General features: G+C 32.7%; 2 protein-coding genes across 3 annotated transcripts; both read left to right on the forward strand.

Moving 5' to 3' along the window:
- Positions 1–3,833: 3,833 nt before the first annotated feature.
- LOC133307266 (glycerol-3-phosphate acyltransferase 5-like) lies at positions 3,834–5,712 on the forward strand. 2 transcript variants are annotated; one of them, XM_061507748.1, is made up of 3 exons: positions 3,834–4,304; positions 4,795–5,162; positions 5,256–5,712. In XM_061507748.1, exons 1-3 carry the CDS (start codon positions 3,933–3,935, stop codon positions 5,710–5,712), a joined length of 1,197 nt encoding a protein of 398 aa, XP_061363732.1. In that variant the 5' UTR covers positions 3,834–3,932. The 2 variants fall into 2 exon arrangements, with proteins under 2 accessions (XP_061363732.1, XP_061363731.1); XM_061507747.1 differs by having other exon boundaries at positions 3,834–4,508; positions 4,795–5,712.
- Positions 5,713–13,496: 7,784 nt separating this feature from the next.
- Positions 13,497–14,397, forward strand: LOC133307249 (protein MAIN-LIKE 2-like). Its single transcript, XM_061507727.1, has 2 exons — positions 13,497–13,778; positions 13,861–14,397. The coding sequence occupies exons 1-2, from the start codon at positions 13,497–13,499 to the stop codon at positions 14,395–14,397; spliced, it is 819 nt and encodes a 272-aa protein (XP_061363711.1).
- Positions 14,398–15,027: the final 630 nt, after the last annotated feature.

A 15,027-nucleotide genomic window follows, 5' to 3' on the forward strand; every position in this document is an offset into this window, starting at 1 on the left:
ACTGTATAAGGGAATTTTTGTCTCAAAATGTGAAAATGTGTTTCAGAGTTGGTGGGCAAAAAATAATATCATGAGTGGAATGAAATTTTTTTTTTCAATGTGTAGTTAAAAACAGGAATGATGGAAAAAAAAACTATCCCGAGATAATTTTACTATTACTCGTACCAAACATGGTAAAATAAAAATCCCCACCCACTTTCCCATAAATTTTCCTAAAATACTTATACCAACCCCCCCCCCCCAACCCCAAGGTCATCTAATCCCTCACTATACGTGTTCTCATGCATTCCACAAACTTGATTATTTCATGTTACAAGTCACGCAGTTTCACACCATCATATACATAGAGTTGAAAATGATTATAACATCATATTTCCTTCGCTTAAGGCTTTGTTTGGGAGTTGGTTTTAGGAGTAAAAGGAAAGAAAAGGGAGGGTTTTACTAAGTCCTCCTCTTGTTTGTGAGTTAAAAAAGAGGAGGGGAAAGAATTGGAGATTTTTACTAAACCCTCTAAAACTCTCATTCTTCTTAAAATTAAAATTTCCCCAATTTGAAGGGTTTGAGGAGAAAAATAATAAAAATTACTTATCTACCCTTAGTATTAAATGTGAAAACTACATAAATGTGAATCATTTTTAAATGTGACATTATTAGAAAAGTCTCAAATACCGATAGAATTTATCGACAAAAAATATTTCGTCAAAAGCAGTGATGAAATTTTTGATGAAAATCATATACGTCAAAAAATTTCCGTCAAAACTAAAGAGGAAATTAGAGACGGAACTAGATTTTGCCCTAATCACTGACATAAATTTTTTACGAAAAAAAAATTCAGTCAAAATTATTGATAGAATCTAAATTTTGTCAAAACTTTTCACAAAAATATTTCTGTCCAAAATTTTGACGAAATTCATTTCTATCGAAAAGTTTCGACGTAAAATAATTACGTCAAATTTTTTTATGGAAAATATCTCCATCAAATATTTTCGCAAAATTTTTCGACGAAAAATATATCCATTAAAATTTGTCACCAAAAATATTTCTGTACAAAATTTTGACGGAAATTTTTTTTGTCAAAATTCTTTATGGAATCTAAATTTCGTCAAAACATTTCCCTCAAAGTATTTCACAAAAACATGTATTCTTTCAAATTTTTGACGAAAAATATTTCCACCAAAATTTTCCACGAAACACATTTCCATCGAAAATTTTTCACACAAAAATTTCATCAAAATTCTTTACAGAATTTAAATTCCGTCAAAAATAGTTTCGTTAAACTTTTTGGCAAAAAAATTTCAATCAAAATTTTTAACGAAACACATTTCCATAAAAAATTTTCAACAGAGCACATTTCCAGCGAAAAGTTTTGACGAAAAATATTTTCATAAGAATTTGTGACAACAAATTTTTTTTTTGTCAAATTTCTTTGCGGAATCTAAATTTCGTAAAAAAAATTCCTTGAAAATATTGTCAAAAAACCACATTCGTAGAAATTTTTGACGAAAAAAAATTTGTTAAAATTCTTTACAGAATTTAAATTCCGACAAAAGTTTTCGACGGAAATATTTTGGTCATATTTTGTGACGAAAAAAATTTCTGTCAAAATTTTCGACAAAACATATTTTCATCGAAAATTTTCGACGAAAAATATTTCCTTCAAAATTTTCAGTAAAAAATATTTATGTGAAAATTTTCAACGGACACATTTCCGTCAGGAAATTTTGACAAAAAATATTTTTGTAAAAATTTTCGACGAAAAAAATATTTTGTCAAAATTCTTTACAGAATCCTAATTTCGTCGAAAGTTACGACAGAAATTTTTCCCTCAAAATTTTAGACAAAAATATTTCCCTCAAAATGTTAAACAAAAATATTTCCGTCGAAATTTTCCTCGAGACACATTTTCATCGAAGATTTTGGACAGAAAATATTCCGTCAAATTTTTTTACAGAATCCATTTTTTAGTCGATAGTATTTAAGAAATAATTTTCATCAAAACTTTGGACTGAAACTAATTTCTGTCGAAAATTTCTACTGAAACTTTTTTTTTTTGTAAAAAATTCCGTCGCCTTTCGATGAAAATTATTCCGACAGAAAAGTAATTTTTTGTTGAAATTTTTGTCGTTAGCAATTAGAAATTTCGTCGAAAATATGATCTTTTTTAGTACTGTGAAAAATGCATAAATAATTTTGTTTAGATATTTTAAATTTAATTATATTTGTAAAATATAATAATTATATTAATTTTAAAAAAGGGTAAAATTGTAAAAATATCTCATTAACCCTCCAATTTTTTCCTTATTATTTTTTTAACTTTCAAACAAGGGAAGGGAATACTCTTCAATTCCCTTCCCTTCCTTCCCCTTGGATTTATTTCTTTTCCTTCCCTTCCAAACTTCCAAACAAAACCTGAGAATTTTTTTCACTCTAAAAATATTGAATCACACGTCCAGATTAGATAAATTAATCTCCATTATTTTATTTACATAAACTTCGTTGAATTCTCACCTCACCCTCCGTAATTGTGCCCTCTTCACCTCCCTTTGATTTTAAATTCATATAAGATCAATACTGTAACTTCAGAGCCGTAATTCATAGCATTGTCTCTTCAATTATCATCACATCCAACCATTCTTCTTCTTTAACATGTTCAAATTCTTATCTTTTTTAAAATATGTAACTTTAACTATTATTGCTAAGTATAAAATTTAATAAGTTTTATAAGTTCGCTTTTTCTGCTGTTAGTGCATATAAGTTATTTGCAGTAAGTCCAATACGACGTCGTTTTGAAAAGAAAATCATGATATTTTTGTAATTTTAATTTATTTCAGGATTATTATAGTTTTTATAATTATAATTTTTTAATATTTCAATCCCAAAACGACGTCGTTTTAAAAATAAATGCAGATAACTTATCTGTATTAACTGCAAAAATATTTTTCTGAAGTTTTATATATAAAAATCGTAAGCTTATTTCATGAAAACGCACAACGTTACCACTCGATGCCGCCCGCTGTGTTAGTCTTATTCTATAATGTTTTCCTTTTTCTTTTCTTTTTTTAATTCAAATTCAATTGTAATCAAGTCAACAGTTTTAAATATTATCATAAAAAATATATGTTTCACATATTTTCTGATAAAATAATCGTTTAAAGCTTAAAAACGAAAAGAAATAAGTAAACGTATACGTTACTAAGTAATTTCTTCGTATGACTTAAAACTAGAATATTGAGAGCTATTTTTCGTAAAAACTTCAAATCGTATACGTACAAGTATAATTCACTCGAAGAATACATATTTACATCACACGCCTTTCAATTCAATACGTCAAAAGTGTGGTCACTTCTAATTACGTAAGAGTTTTAAACCACTATAGTATTATGTTTTGTCTCGTACGCCCCATACAACAACATCATATATATGCACAGTATGACGACATAAATTTTCCTATTATAGAAAAATAGGATGCTTTAAGTAATGGTAAGTAACCTAAATACTCATATTAGACGCGCCAATTTTAGGTGTAAAAAAGTACCCGTCTATACTTTTTATCGTTGGGGTTAAGTAATCAATCTTAGCCAATAAACGTGGCTTATAATCCTTTATTCTTCGTGGATATATCTACCCAAAATCACGGAGAGAGAAAGAGAGAGAGGAGGGGAGAAAAAAAAAGACAAGTGGAGTAATGTGGAGGGAGGAGGTGGTTGTAAAACAGGTAAACTGCCGTATAGCTAGTCCCAAGCTTTAGAGACTAGTCAAATAAATATAAGAGCCCAATTCCTTAAATCTTATAACCATAAAACCCAATATCATCATCCTTTAATTAAGTAGCAAGAGTGAAACATTAGCAAACTCAAAAATTCCAAAACACAAAAAAAAGTTATAGCAAAACGGCAAGGGTCAATTGTACAAACAGATCAAAGAGAATCCTAATGGAGTCTGTTGTGTCTGAGCTAGAAGGCACGCTTGTGAAGGACTTGGATGCATTCTCCTACTTCATGTTGGTAGCGTTTGAAGCATCGGGATTGATTCGCTTCGTGTTGTTGTTAACACTATGGCCTTTGATTCGGTTTCTTGACATGGTTGGCATGGGGGACGCAGGGCTGAAGTTAATGATCTTCGTGGCGGTAGCAGGGGTTCCCCTGTCTGAGATTGAATCGGTGGCCAGGGCAGTTTTGCCTAAGTTCTACATGGATGATCTTGACATGGACGCGTGGAAGGTGTTTAGCTCCTATGACAAGAAGGTTGTGGTCACCAAGACGCCAAGAATAATGGTAGAGAGGTTTGTAAAGGAGCATTTACATGCAGACGAGGTGGTTGGAAGTGAACTCTCCGTTAATAGGTTTGGGCTCGCCACAGGGTTGGTCCATGGTGACTCAATTAATACCATTTCTGAAAGAGTTGCCAAGCTTTTCAATAATGATGATGCACCTACTTTGGGTATGGCAAGGCCTAGTACTAGTACTAGTACTACATCAACATATAATTCCTTCGCCGAGCTTTGCAAGGTATATAATTAATTATTTAACCAAAGTTACTATACAATATATACCATCAACATATATATGAAGAATGAGACTCAAAACTAATTTAATTTACCATCTCTAACCATTATTTTTATTGTTATTGGATTAAAATCAAATTAATGGTTACAAAATAGCATCAAAATGAGAATCATTAATTTTGATTTTAATTTTAATTTAATAATAATAAAAATGATTGTAAAATATTATAATAAAATATGTTGTAATTATAATTTTGGAAAAATAAAGTGACTTTTTTTGTGACATGCAGGAACAAATGCACCCACCATTTGTGACAAGCCAAAAGTACGAACACCAGCATCTCCGGCCACACCCGGTGGTCTTTCACGACGGCCGCCTCGTGAAGCGGCCAACGCCGTTCACTTCCCTACTAATCCTCTTATGGATGCCCTTAGGCATTTTACTGGCCATGATCCGTATCACCGTGGGCTTTGTTTTGCCGTTTTGGGCCATTCCCCATATCTCAAGGCTATTTGGTGGCAAGGTCATTGTAAAGGGCAAAACACCACCACCTCCCTCCGGTGGAAACTCCGGCGTCCTATTCGTGTGTACTCACCGGACTCTCATGGACCCCGTCGTGCTCTCCTCCGTACTCCACCGCAAAATTCCGGCAGTCACGTACTCCATATCCAGGTTATCGGAGATGCTCTCTCCGATCCCAACGGTGAGATTAACAAGGACACGACACGTGGATGCAGAAAAAATCAAAAGTGAGTTATCCAAAGGGGATTTGGTAGTGTGTCCTGAAGGAACAACTTGTCGTGAGCCTTTCCTTCTAAGGTTCAGTGCCCTTTTTGCTGAGTTAACTGACCGGATAGTGCCTGTGGCCATGAACTACAGAGTAGGGTTCTTTCATGCAACCACTGCGAGGGGTTGGAAGGGTTTGGACCCCATTTTCTTCTTCATGAACCCAAGGCCAGTTTATGAGGTTACTTTCTTGAACCAGTTGCCGGTTGAAGCGACCTGTTCGTCCGGTAAGAGCCCACACGATGTGGCCAACTACGTGCAGAGAATATTGGCGGCCACGTTAGGGTTCGAGTGCACCAACTTTACTCGAAGAGATAAGTATAGGGTCTTGGCTGGGAACGATGGAACTGTTGTTTCTTGTACTTCCTTCGTCGATCGGGTAATGAAGATGGTGAGCACATTCAAGCCATTTTTACATTAACAATGGTACTAATTAAAAGAGAGAATAAGATTAGTCAATTGTTTTATGTTGTTTGTATGGCTGCCAGCATGTGTATTTAGTAACATAATTTGTGGTTTTAATATATTTTTTGGTTTTTTCCATGTAGATTGATTGTTTTGGATTTTTTGTTTTTATTTTTTTGGTTTTGTTATGGTTTATTATTTATTTCCTCGAAACTGTTCATTAGTTAACGTCTTGTCTTTGTTAATTATTTGTTGCCTCTAGTGTTTTTATTAGGAAGAGAGTGAAAGGGGTATTAAAAAATATAAAGAAGTGTTTCTAATTATGCTATAAAAATAATCTCTGCGACCCCAAAACGACATAAATATCATAAACAATAAGTGTTGTAAAGATGATTTTATATTGCTAATTTAGTTAACAGTGAGGTACATTGGGAGCTTGTACCATGCCTTCTCTTAAAACATCACATAAACGTCCATTCACTTTTGAGTTTTCATCTCCTAACTATTTATATAGAGGGAGGATATTTTCACTACCAAAAGTTTCCACTACCACCTTACTACCTATCTAATCACCATTGGATTAACATTTTCTCTCTCTTCAAATTTTTTTTAACATTTTCTCTCTTTGATCCAATGGTGATTTGATAGGTAGTAAGGTGGTAGTAGACACTTTTAGTAGTTAAAATATCCCCCTCATTTATATATTGAGAGAGAGAGAAAAGTAATAACCAGCATTAGAAACTATAAACAAACGCAAAAACATCTCGATCCGAACCAAATCCTATAATTAATTGGGACGACAATATATTTTTGTACTGGCATAAAAATTAGAGCCCCTATATATAAAGTGGGATCAACGAATAAGATTAAGAGTGTAACTTAGTGTAAAATGATCCTATAAAAATTAGAGCCCCTAGATATAAGTGGGATCAACAAACAAGAATAAGAGTGTAACTTAGTGTAAAATAATCCTGACTTTTATTAATTTATTGGTTTGGGTTAGTCCAAATAATTTCTAAGTACTTGCTCTACCCATATTTTTATTTCAATTATAATTTTACAAGTTCTAGCAATAAATATATGGGTCCCCAACTTCTAATATTGTAGGAGAAGATACTTTTTCTCCACCAATTAACATTATGTACTATCAGTAGTATATAGTTGTAAATTAAAGTTAATTTTTCTATCTTTCCCACGTCAGCTGATAGCCTCTAAGAAGAGAAAAAAAAAGCAGCTTTTAAAATTATAACTATGTACTACTCATAATATATAAGAAAAAAATATTTCTCTGGCAACTTGAGATAAATTTATCTTCGGCCACTCCAAAATTACGTCGTTTTGTTTATTTATTTTCTTATATTAATTGATTCACCTTTGAATGGTTATGATTCATTTTTCTCTCTCTTCCTTTATCACCATTAATCCATATTTGTACGGTTATAATTTAGTAGCCAAAAATAAAATTATCTCAAGCAACTTGAGAAACGATAAACCCAATATATAATGCTAATTCATTGCAGGAGAAGAAAATTCCTTCTACAATATGAAAGCTATATTTTCCTAAATATATTTGCATAATTATCACGAGATATTTTCATTATAAGACATGTGAAAAATACAATAAAAGGATTTAATTAGTCGGCTGTACAATCTTTATCGTTTCTATTGTCTTTTTCCTTACCGGTGGACTTTCATTAGGCCAATTTCTATATAAGTTCTCACATGAACTTGAAATTAAATATCTAAATAATTTATAATTTAATTTAAAAACAATGAAATTATAAAAAAAGAAAAAAAGAAGAAGAAGCAATGTCCTAAACAAGAAGTATTGTGAACAATATATTACATTGCTAATTTAGTTAAAACTTTAAAGTGAGGTTGGAGCTTGTACCACCCACTTTTACAACAACTCATAATTGTCCATTCACTCATAATTATTTTTATCTCTCAGCTATATTTTGTTATAAGAGAAAAAGGCAACAACCAACAATAGAAAGTATAAACAAACACAAAACCCCATTGTATAATAAGAAATTGAGAAGCATTTGGTCGGCCCATCCTTTATTAATTTATTGGTTTGGAATGCTTGTTTCACGTCCTTGTTGAATATTAAAAAAAAAAAATTGGGATTCTAGATTCGTAAATAATCAATTCCCGTAGATTTACTGCATATATGAACGGACGTGGGAAACTAGAGGGTAATATTCTTGAAAAAAGTGGCAACACACCAAAATTTAAAGATGATATGCTGAGACACAATCCAAATTAAGACAACTGTGAATATTTTTATTCTCTCAAGATTTAATATACAGAAGCTAAAGCGCTCTTATTTTGTCTTTCATTCTCTTTTTTAACCTGTCTCTGGTATCTCACCCTTACTTTAATGATTTGAAGATGGAAGTAATAAAAAATATTTTTCAAGAAAATCTTAGGATTAGGATAGATGTCTGCCATAAAAATATTTAAGGACATTCAACCATCTATAAATATTTGATTTCCTCTAATTCCTCATCAATAAACATTTTAGCAATATAAATTTTCTATGATTAAAAATCAAAGAAATGTTTTGGGCATATTTTATAGTAGATGGTTATATTTTTTATAGTGGAATTTTCTCATCGAATTTTTGTGAACCACTTAATTTGATAAAATGTATGATATATATATCTTGCAAAATACATGATTAACATTCATCTCTTTATATCTCCTTATTTATTGGTTATGATAAAAACATGATACATATCATGTAAAGTATATGATTAGCATCCACAATACTTTTATCTTTTTATTTATTGATTATTATTATGTTAAAAAATGAGATCAATAATAATTAAAAATAAAATCAAATTTAAGACTTTTTTCAAGAAATGATAATTAAGTATTGAGTAAATAGATATTGGTCCCCAATTTGTTTTTCTTTTTTTTTAAGATTTGATTCCTCAAATATGCATATGGATGAAAAAATGGGTTGTCTCTTGTAACACTTAAATAAAGTTGTTCGGATAGTCTTGAAGGAGAAAATATAAAATAATTTATTACTAAAATGAATTATTAAAGTAAAGGTTAAAATTTATAAATAAAAGTTTAGAATAAGAGTAAAACTCTATAATAAATACGAGGATAAAATAAGCTAGCTACCTCTTTAAAAAATTGGGAGCTTTTAGTGCGTATTTAACATGTCTTATTTTAACTTATCTTTAACTTAAAAACAGAAACTTAACCAAACATGTTTTTATAAAAGTTCTTATTATAAAAAGAGCCTTTTTTTACGATAAAGAAAAAAGCTAAAAGTAATTAGGAGCTTTTATTTAAGATTTATGCCAGCATTTTTTGACTCATATTTATTTTACAATTTTACCTTTAATCTAAACTTGTAGTTATAAATTTTATCCTTTACCTTAATAATGCATTCTAATAATAAATTATTTTATCTCCCCTCTTTCAAAACTATCACAACAACTTTATGTAATCACCAAATAGCTTTTAACTTTATTATTTAAGCTTTATTTTTTATAACTTTAACTTAAGTAGCTTTTAACTTAAAAAAAGAGAGAGGTGCAAATAGGCTCTTAGCTTTTAACTTTTTTTCTTCATTATAAAATTTTTTATAATAAGAGCTTTTATAAAAACATATTTGACTAAATGTCTATTTGGATCCTCTTATTTTTAGCTTATCTTCTCCTTATAAGAAGAAGTTAGGCCGAATAGGTTTTGAGAAAAACTCTTATAATGAAAAGCTCTCTTTTTATAACGAAGAAAAAAGTTAGAAGCCAAAAGCTCCTAGAATGAACTTTTTTTAAACTCTTATCAACTTTTCTTGAATTATATGCTTTTTTTGAAATGAAGAGCTATAGAGATAGATAGGCTTTTCCTGAAATGTGTAAAAAATTTATGTAATAACCAAACAACTGTTAGCATTTTGTTTTAGGGGAGGTTATACTCACAACTTTTTTCTTACTACATTTTATTACCAAATATTAACTGTTGATTTTCGTAAATCTAACGGTTATAATTTACTGAGAATTAATAATTAATTAATAAGTGTGACCCAATAAATTATAACTGTTAGATTGACAAAAATCAATGGTTAAGATTTGATAGTAAAAGATAATAAGAAAAAAAGGTAATAACTAATAAACATAACATCTCCCTCTATTTAAGTTTTTTTTTTAGCTTTACCTTATAGCTTCTAACATAAAAAAAATCCAAACACTAAATGGGATAAGTATTTTAGGGAATTCCATGTTAAGCATTTTTTTTTTTTTTGGTAATCTAAGGGGTTAACAACAACTCCCCAAAGAGATCAATTAAATAAAATCGTTCTGATAATACAAGACAGAGACAAATCAACCCAATACAAAGAACAAATACCAGGGGGAGGGTTTGAAAAAACACAAAAATTATTCTCAACAGGATAGTCTAAAGGATATTTAGAAAGTCAATATGCACAACTATTTCCTTCTCTAAAAACATGAACCAGGTGAACTTCTCAATTCTTTTGTAACCATGCTCGAATCTGAGTCACTAAGCGAGACTCTCGAGCTGCTCTTCCACTGTTGGAGAGCAAAGTGATAACTGAGCTTGAATCACTTTTTAGGATGCAGCGTCTCCAACCTCTAGCCCAAGCAAATTCAAGGCCCTTGAGGATGTCCCATAATTCTGCAACAAAAGCTGAACAATGGCCAATATAGTAAGCAAACCCTTCTATCCAATAACAATTTTCATCTCTTATAATTCCTCCACAAGCAGCACCCATGCCATCACTCCTGGCTGCACCATCTGTGTTTAATTTCACCCAACCTGTGTCCGGAGGTAACCATCTAATAGGAACAGAAATGTAATTCTTGGTCAACTTTGTCCCTATAGAAGGTTATCCAGGCTTGTGTATACTCACGAACCAGACTCTCTACGGACTGCACCTTGTATGCTTTCCTGTTATTTTCCACACCATGCACCTGATTGTTTCTCCACTGCCAGGCTAACCAAACAGTAACAGCAAAATCCAATGACCAGGGGGCATCAAAGCACAAAATAGTTACATTTTGAATATTCAAGGAAAGACAAGCATCTAAATCAGTATCAAAGAAATCATTTATCAAATTTGGCCTCAAAAGATTAGACTAAACTTTTTTAATCTTTGGACAGTCACGTGCCATTTAAATAATGAATTCCTCATGAAAATTACAAATAGGACAGCTAGGAGGACCCAATCTAAAACATGAAAATTCCAAGTTAAGCATTTAATGCTAAATAGAGTTAGATTGCCATTTTATCTTATATTAATTAATAAATATGAATATTAAAGGGACTCATCTGTAGCACAAGGTATTACATGATATTGATTTTTATTATTTTCTCTTGTTTAAAGAAGAAGAATGCAAATCGATCTCTATCTTTCAATTTTGTAAATAAAAAAAAACTAAGCATAACTAATAATAATTTTATGACTAATACCTCGATTTGCCACATCTTGTAGAAAGGAGATCATCTTCTGTACATCTGTAGTAGGTACATCTGTCATTCAACAAATGACACTTGGATAAAAAAAATATTTTTCTCTTCTTTTCATACAAGATGACAGTCATTCCTCATTTTTTATTGGATAGATGTACTGAGTGAATGGTACAGCAGTAATACCATAGATATTTCGTGTAGAAAGTCAAGCTTCTCTCTTTCAAAAAGTATGATTGCATAATTAGTAGTCCTATTTTTTCATGACTCCTTACCTAGTTAACAATTGAATTGTTCAGAAAATTGTTCGAGACATTGACCCGTTTGTCACACTATTAAATACTATTAAATTGAATATCACGTTCTAATCAATTTTTTTTCCAAAATATCATATCACAAAGTCGTTACAATAGCACGTGACTATCGTTTGGACACGTGACCATTTTTGGGGCCATAATACTCGGTGAATAGAGAAATGAGTTTGGCCAGTCAAAGTGGCAGACTGCATTGTCTAAAAAAGCTATCTGTGTGGCCTAACTCGTTGAATAGTGAAGCGTCTATAGTTGGACAAGTGGTGGCCTAGCGCAGTGAAACACACTATGATGTGTAGCGAGCATAGTACACACTGCACCTGCAATTCGTACATGTGTGACACGTGTCACAAGCACCGTAAACTCGCTACATATTGTGCAAGATGCAACCTTAAATACGGCTCCCACATCTACCCTGCCCCCACCCGTCATTCACTCTCAACGTACTCTCTCTATATATATAAATTTCTCTTCAGGTTTTCTCTCTCAACATAAGGTTAGTGTTTATATATTTTTTTAGAAAACTTCAAAAAAACATTATAAGTTTTCTCAAAATCACTTATCATCTTCCCAAAATTTTGAATTATTTACACGTCTAACCTAAAATATTTATTATTTGTTAAAATAACATCAATTTTATTACTTTGAAAATTAATGTTACAAATCATGATCTCAAAATATGTCTTTAAGTGAAAAATATATACCATAAATATATTATATTATTATAAAAATGAAAAGGCTAGGCTGCAGGCTTTTTAAAATAAGCCTATGGCCTAATTTTTAAATAATTTTTTAAAAAAACCTAAATCTGCTCTATTTAAAAAATAGAGTAGGCCAAGTAAAGCCTAAGATAGGTCAGGCTATAAATCTCTGATAGGTCGTCTGACTCATTTATATCCCTAGTTACAATAGCATCTCCTAATACTTAATTATATAATTTTTATACTTTGAAAACACGTTATGCATAATCTTTTATATTTTATAAGGGTTTATTGTTTGTTATGCGCACTCGCTAATGAAGCACTCCCCTAGGACTTGTAATGTGATCATTGTCTATCAATACCTTGCCCAACGTTTACTAGAGCTATTGGAAGAAGATTGGAATAGTGTTATATCTGCTTGGAATCGGCAAAAAAATTAATTTAATGCTTTTTAATAAATTAATTACTCATTTATTACAGTTTTGGAAATAATTACACATTTATTGCACAATGTAACGCCCCTTTTGGGCGTCACATGAGACGCCCCCTTCAAGCGTCACACCCTAAGGGGAGACGCCTCAATGGGGCGTCACATGTGACGCCCAAAAGGGGCGTCTCATTTGAGCCCTATATATACCCCCATTTTTACCATTTCACTTCTCACTCTTACCGTTTCACCTCTCTCTAACCACGGATTGTGCTCCCGACCGAACGCAGAAATTTTCGTAGCGAAGCTCTGCCAACTTAGGTAAGTTCGTAATACCTGCTATGTATACGTTTAAATTACAGTGCTACCTTGTGAACATGTTAGGGTTTATCGTATATTAGAGACTTAGAACATAAAGATAGACACTTAGAAATTCTGTATCATGCTATGAATGTTGTAATGATTTAGTAATTTTTTTGTTACGTAGTTATTTTTATTAATATTTAATTATGCATTGGGGTTTAGCGTATTAATTAGTGATTTAGAAAATAGTGATAGTGACTTAGTAAATTTTGTATGATGTTATTAATGCAGTAGTGTACTGATAATTTTATAGTCACTTAGGCGTTATTATTAGTACATATTTATGAAATTAACATAATACTTAGGGTTATGTATTATGTCAGTATGATTTAATTTGTGTCCGAAGTTTTATTATTATTTAATTACAAATAAATTACTGTACTACGTATTAATATTATTACATTAATTACGATTGTAGTAAAAACGTAAGGTTTATGCTTAATATTTTTGATAATAAATTAGGGCATTGCTTAATTAATTTGTACATAAAATGTGTTGTTACATGTGACTAATTTCAATATTGTTTTATATTATATAGTTTAGGGTCATGGGTGATTCATCATCATCTGCGGGTTCTGCATCAGATCCAAAGCCTACCGATCCTAGCATGTACATTATACCTGGGCCTTATAGATGGGACGTCCTTCGTAAGAGGACGCAGAGTGCCTATATTTCACAGCGAGTGTGGAATACGGAACACGTGAATAGACTAAAGACCAGGCGTGGTAGACCACAAGGGGGGCCACCTACCGGCGCTATTCCAGAGGTGGTCACCGACTACCTCACACAGGCTGGATTTATACATGTTGCCCGCATGCGACATATCCAGGTATGCAATTTTTGGCGTTTTGTATTTATGTGATTATTCAATACCATTTGTTAACACGTGATAATTGTATAATTTATTTCAGATTGATGCCCCATTAATTAGTGCTCTGGTCGAGAGGTGGAGACCAGAGACACATACTTTTCACATGACCCAGGGTGAGATGACTATCACCTTGCAGGATGTGGCCGACATATTGGGATTGCCTACTGACGACATTGTCGTTAGCAGATCTACATCCGAGGATTGGCCCGCTGTTTGTGTTGCTGTTTTTGGCGCCCAACCACTGGCCAGTGAGTTTCATCATTCAGGTGACCTCCGCATCTCATTCTTGGATCATTTATATAACCGATGGACTGATCATGCCGGGGATCATGATCGCGAGATATATTTCACAAAGGCGCACATTGCCCGCATGCTGGGGTGTTGGTTGCTTACGGACAAGTCTGGAGGTAGCAATATCGGTTGTCGGCTAGTCCCGTTGCTTGGGGGAGGATTTGATGAGGTTGGCCGTTTCAGCTGGGGATCTGCAGTTCTGGCACACTTTTTCAGGAATTTGTACGAGTGTACAGATGTCGGTCGATCTGACATGGGTGGTTGCCATATTCTTCTAAAGATTTGAGCATGGATACGATTTACACCCATTGTTCCACCCCTTCCTCCTCATCCAGAGCCTGGCACGCATTATGGATGCCGGTATGCTTTATTAAGTTCATTCGATTTCGCTAATGATTTATCATATATACTAATTGTATACTTGCTTGATGATGATTGATGATGTATGTTTCTGATGATAGGTTTAATTCGGTGGCAAGGTTTAAGCCGCATGAGGTTGTCCATTATCGGGCAACCTTGGATACACTATGTAGAGATGAGGTAAGGTTGTTGTTACTTAGTATCTTGTTATTACATCATGCATGTATATTTTATGTAACACCGTATATTCGTTATCATTTTGTGTGTAGGTGGTGTGGCAACCATATTTCGATTATCAGTGGCTGGACGTGACTCCACAACAGCAGTATCTTTGGCTTGCTGTCACACCCCTTATTTACTTCCACACCGTAGAGGCATGTCAACCGGATAGGTGCATGCGACAGTTTGATCTGGATCAACCCATCCCGGATGTGAGCAGGAAGTAGAAAGTGATCCATGATCATACTCTGCGGGGGAAAGTTGACGAGAACTGGAGGCATAAGCTTCGTCCTTGGATTTCCAGATGGCAGGGCCAGGGAGCAACATATCGCTTTTC

The sequence above is a fragment of the Gastrolobium bilobum genome, unplaced genomic scaffold (assembly GCF_033153095.1).
Source record: "Gastrolobium bilobum isolate Gb01-03AN ecotype WA unplaced genomic scaffold, APGP_CSIRO_Gbil_v1 utg16198, whole genome shotgun sequence".
Taxonomy (NCBI): domain Eukaryota; kingdom Viridiplantae; phylum Streptophyta; class Magnoliopsida; order Fabales; family Fabaceae; genus Gastrolobium; species Gastrolobium bilobum.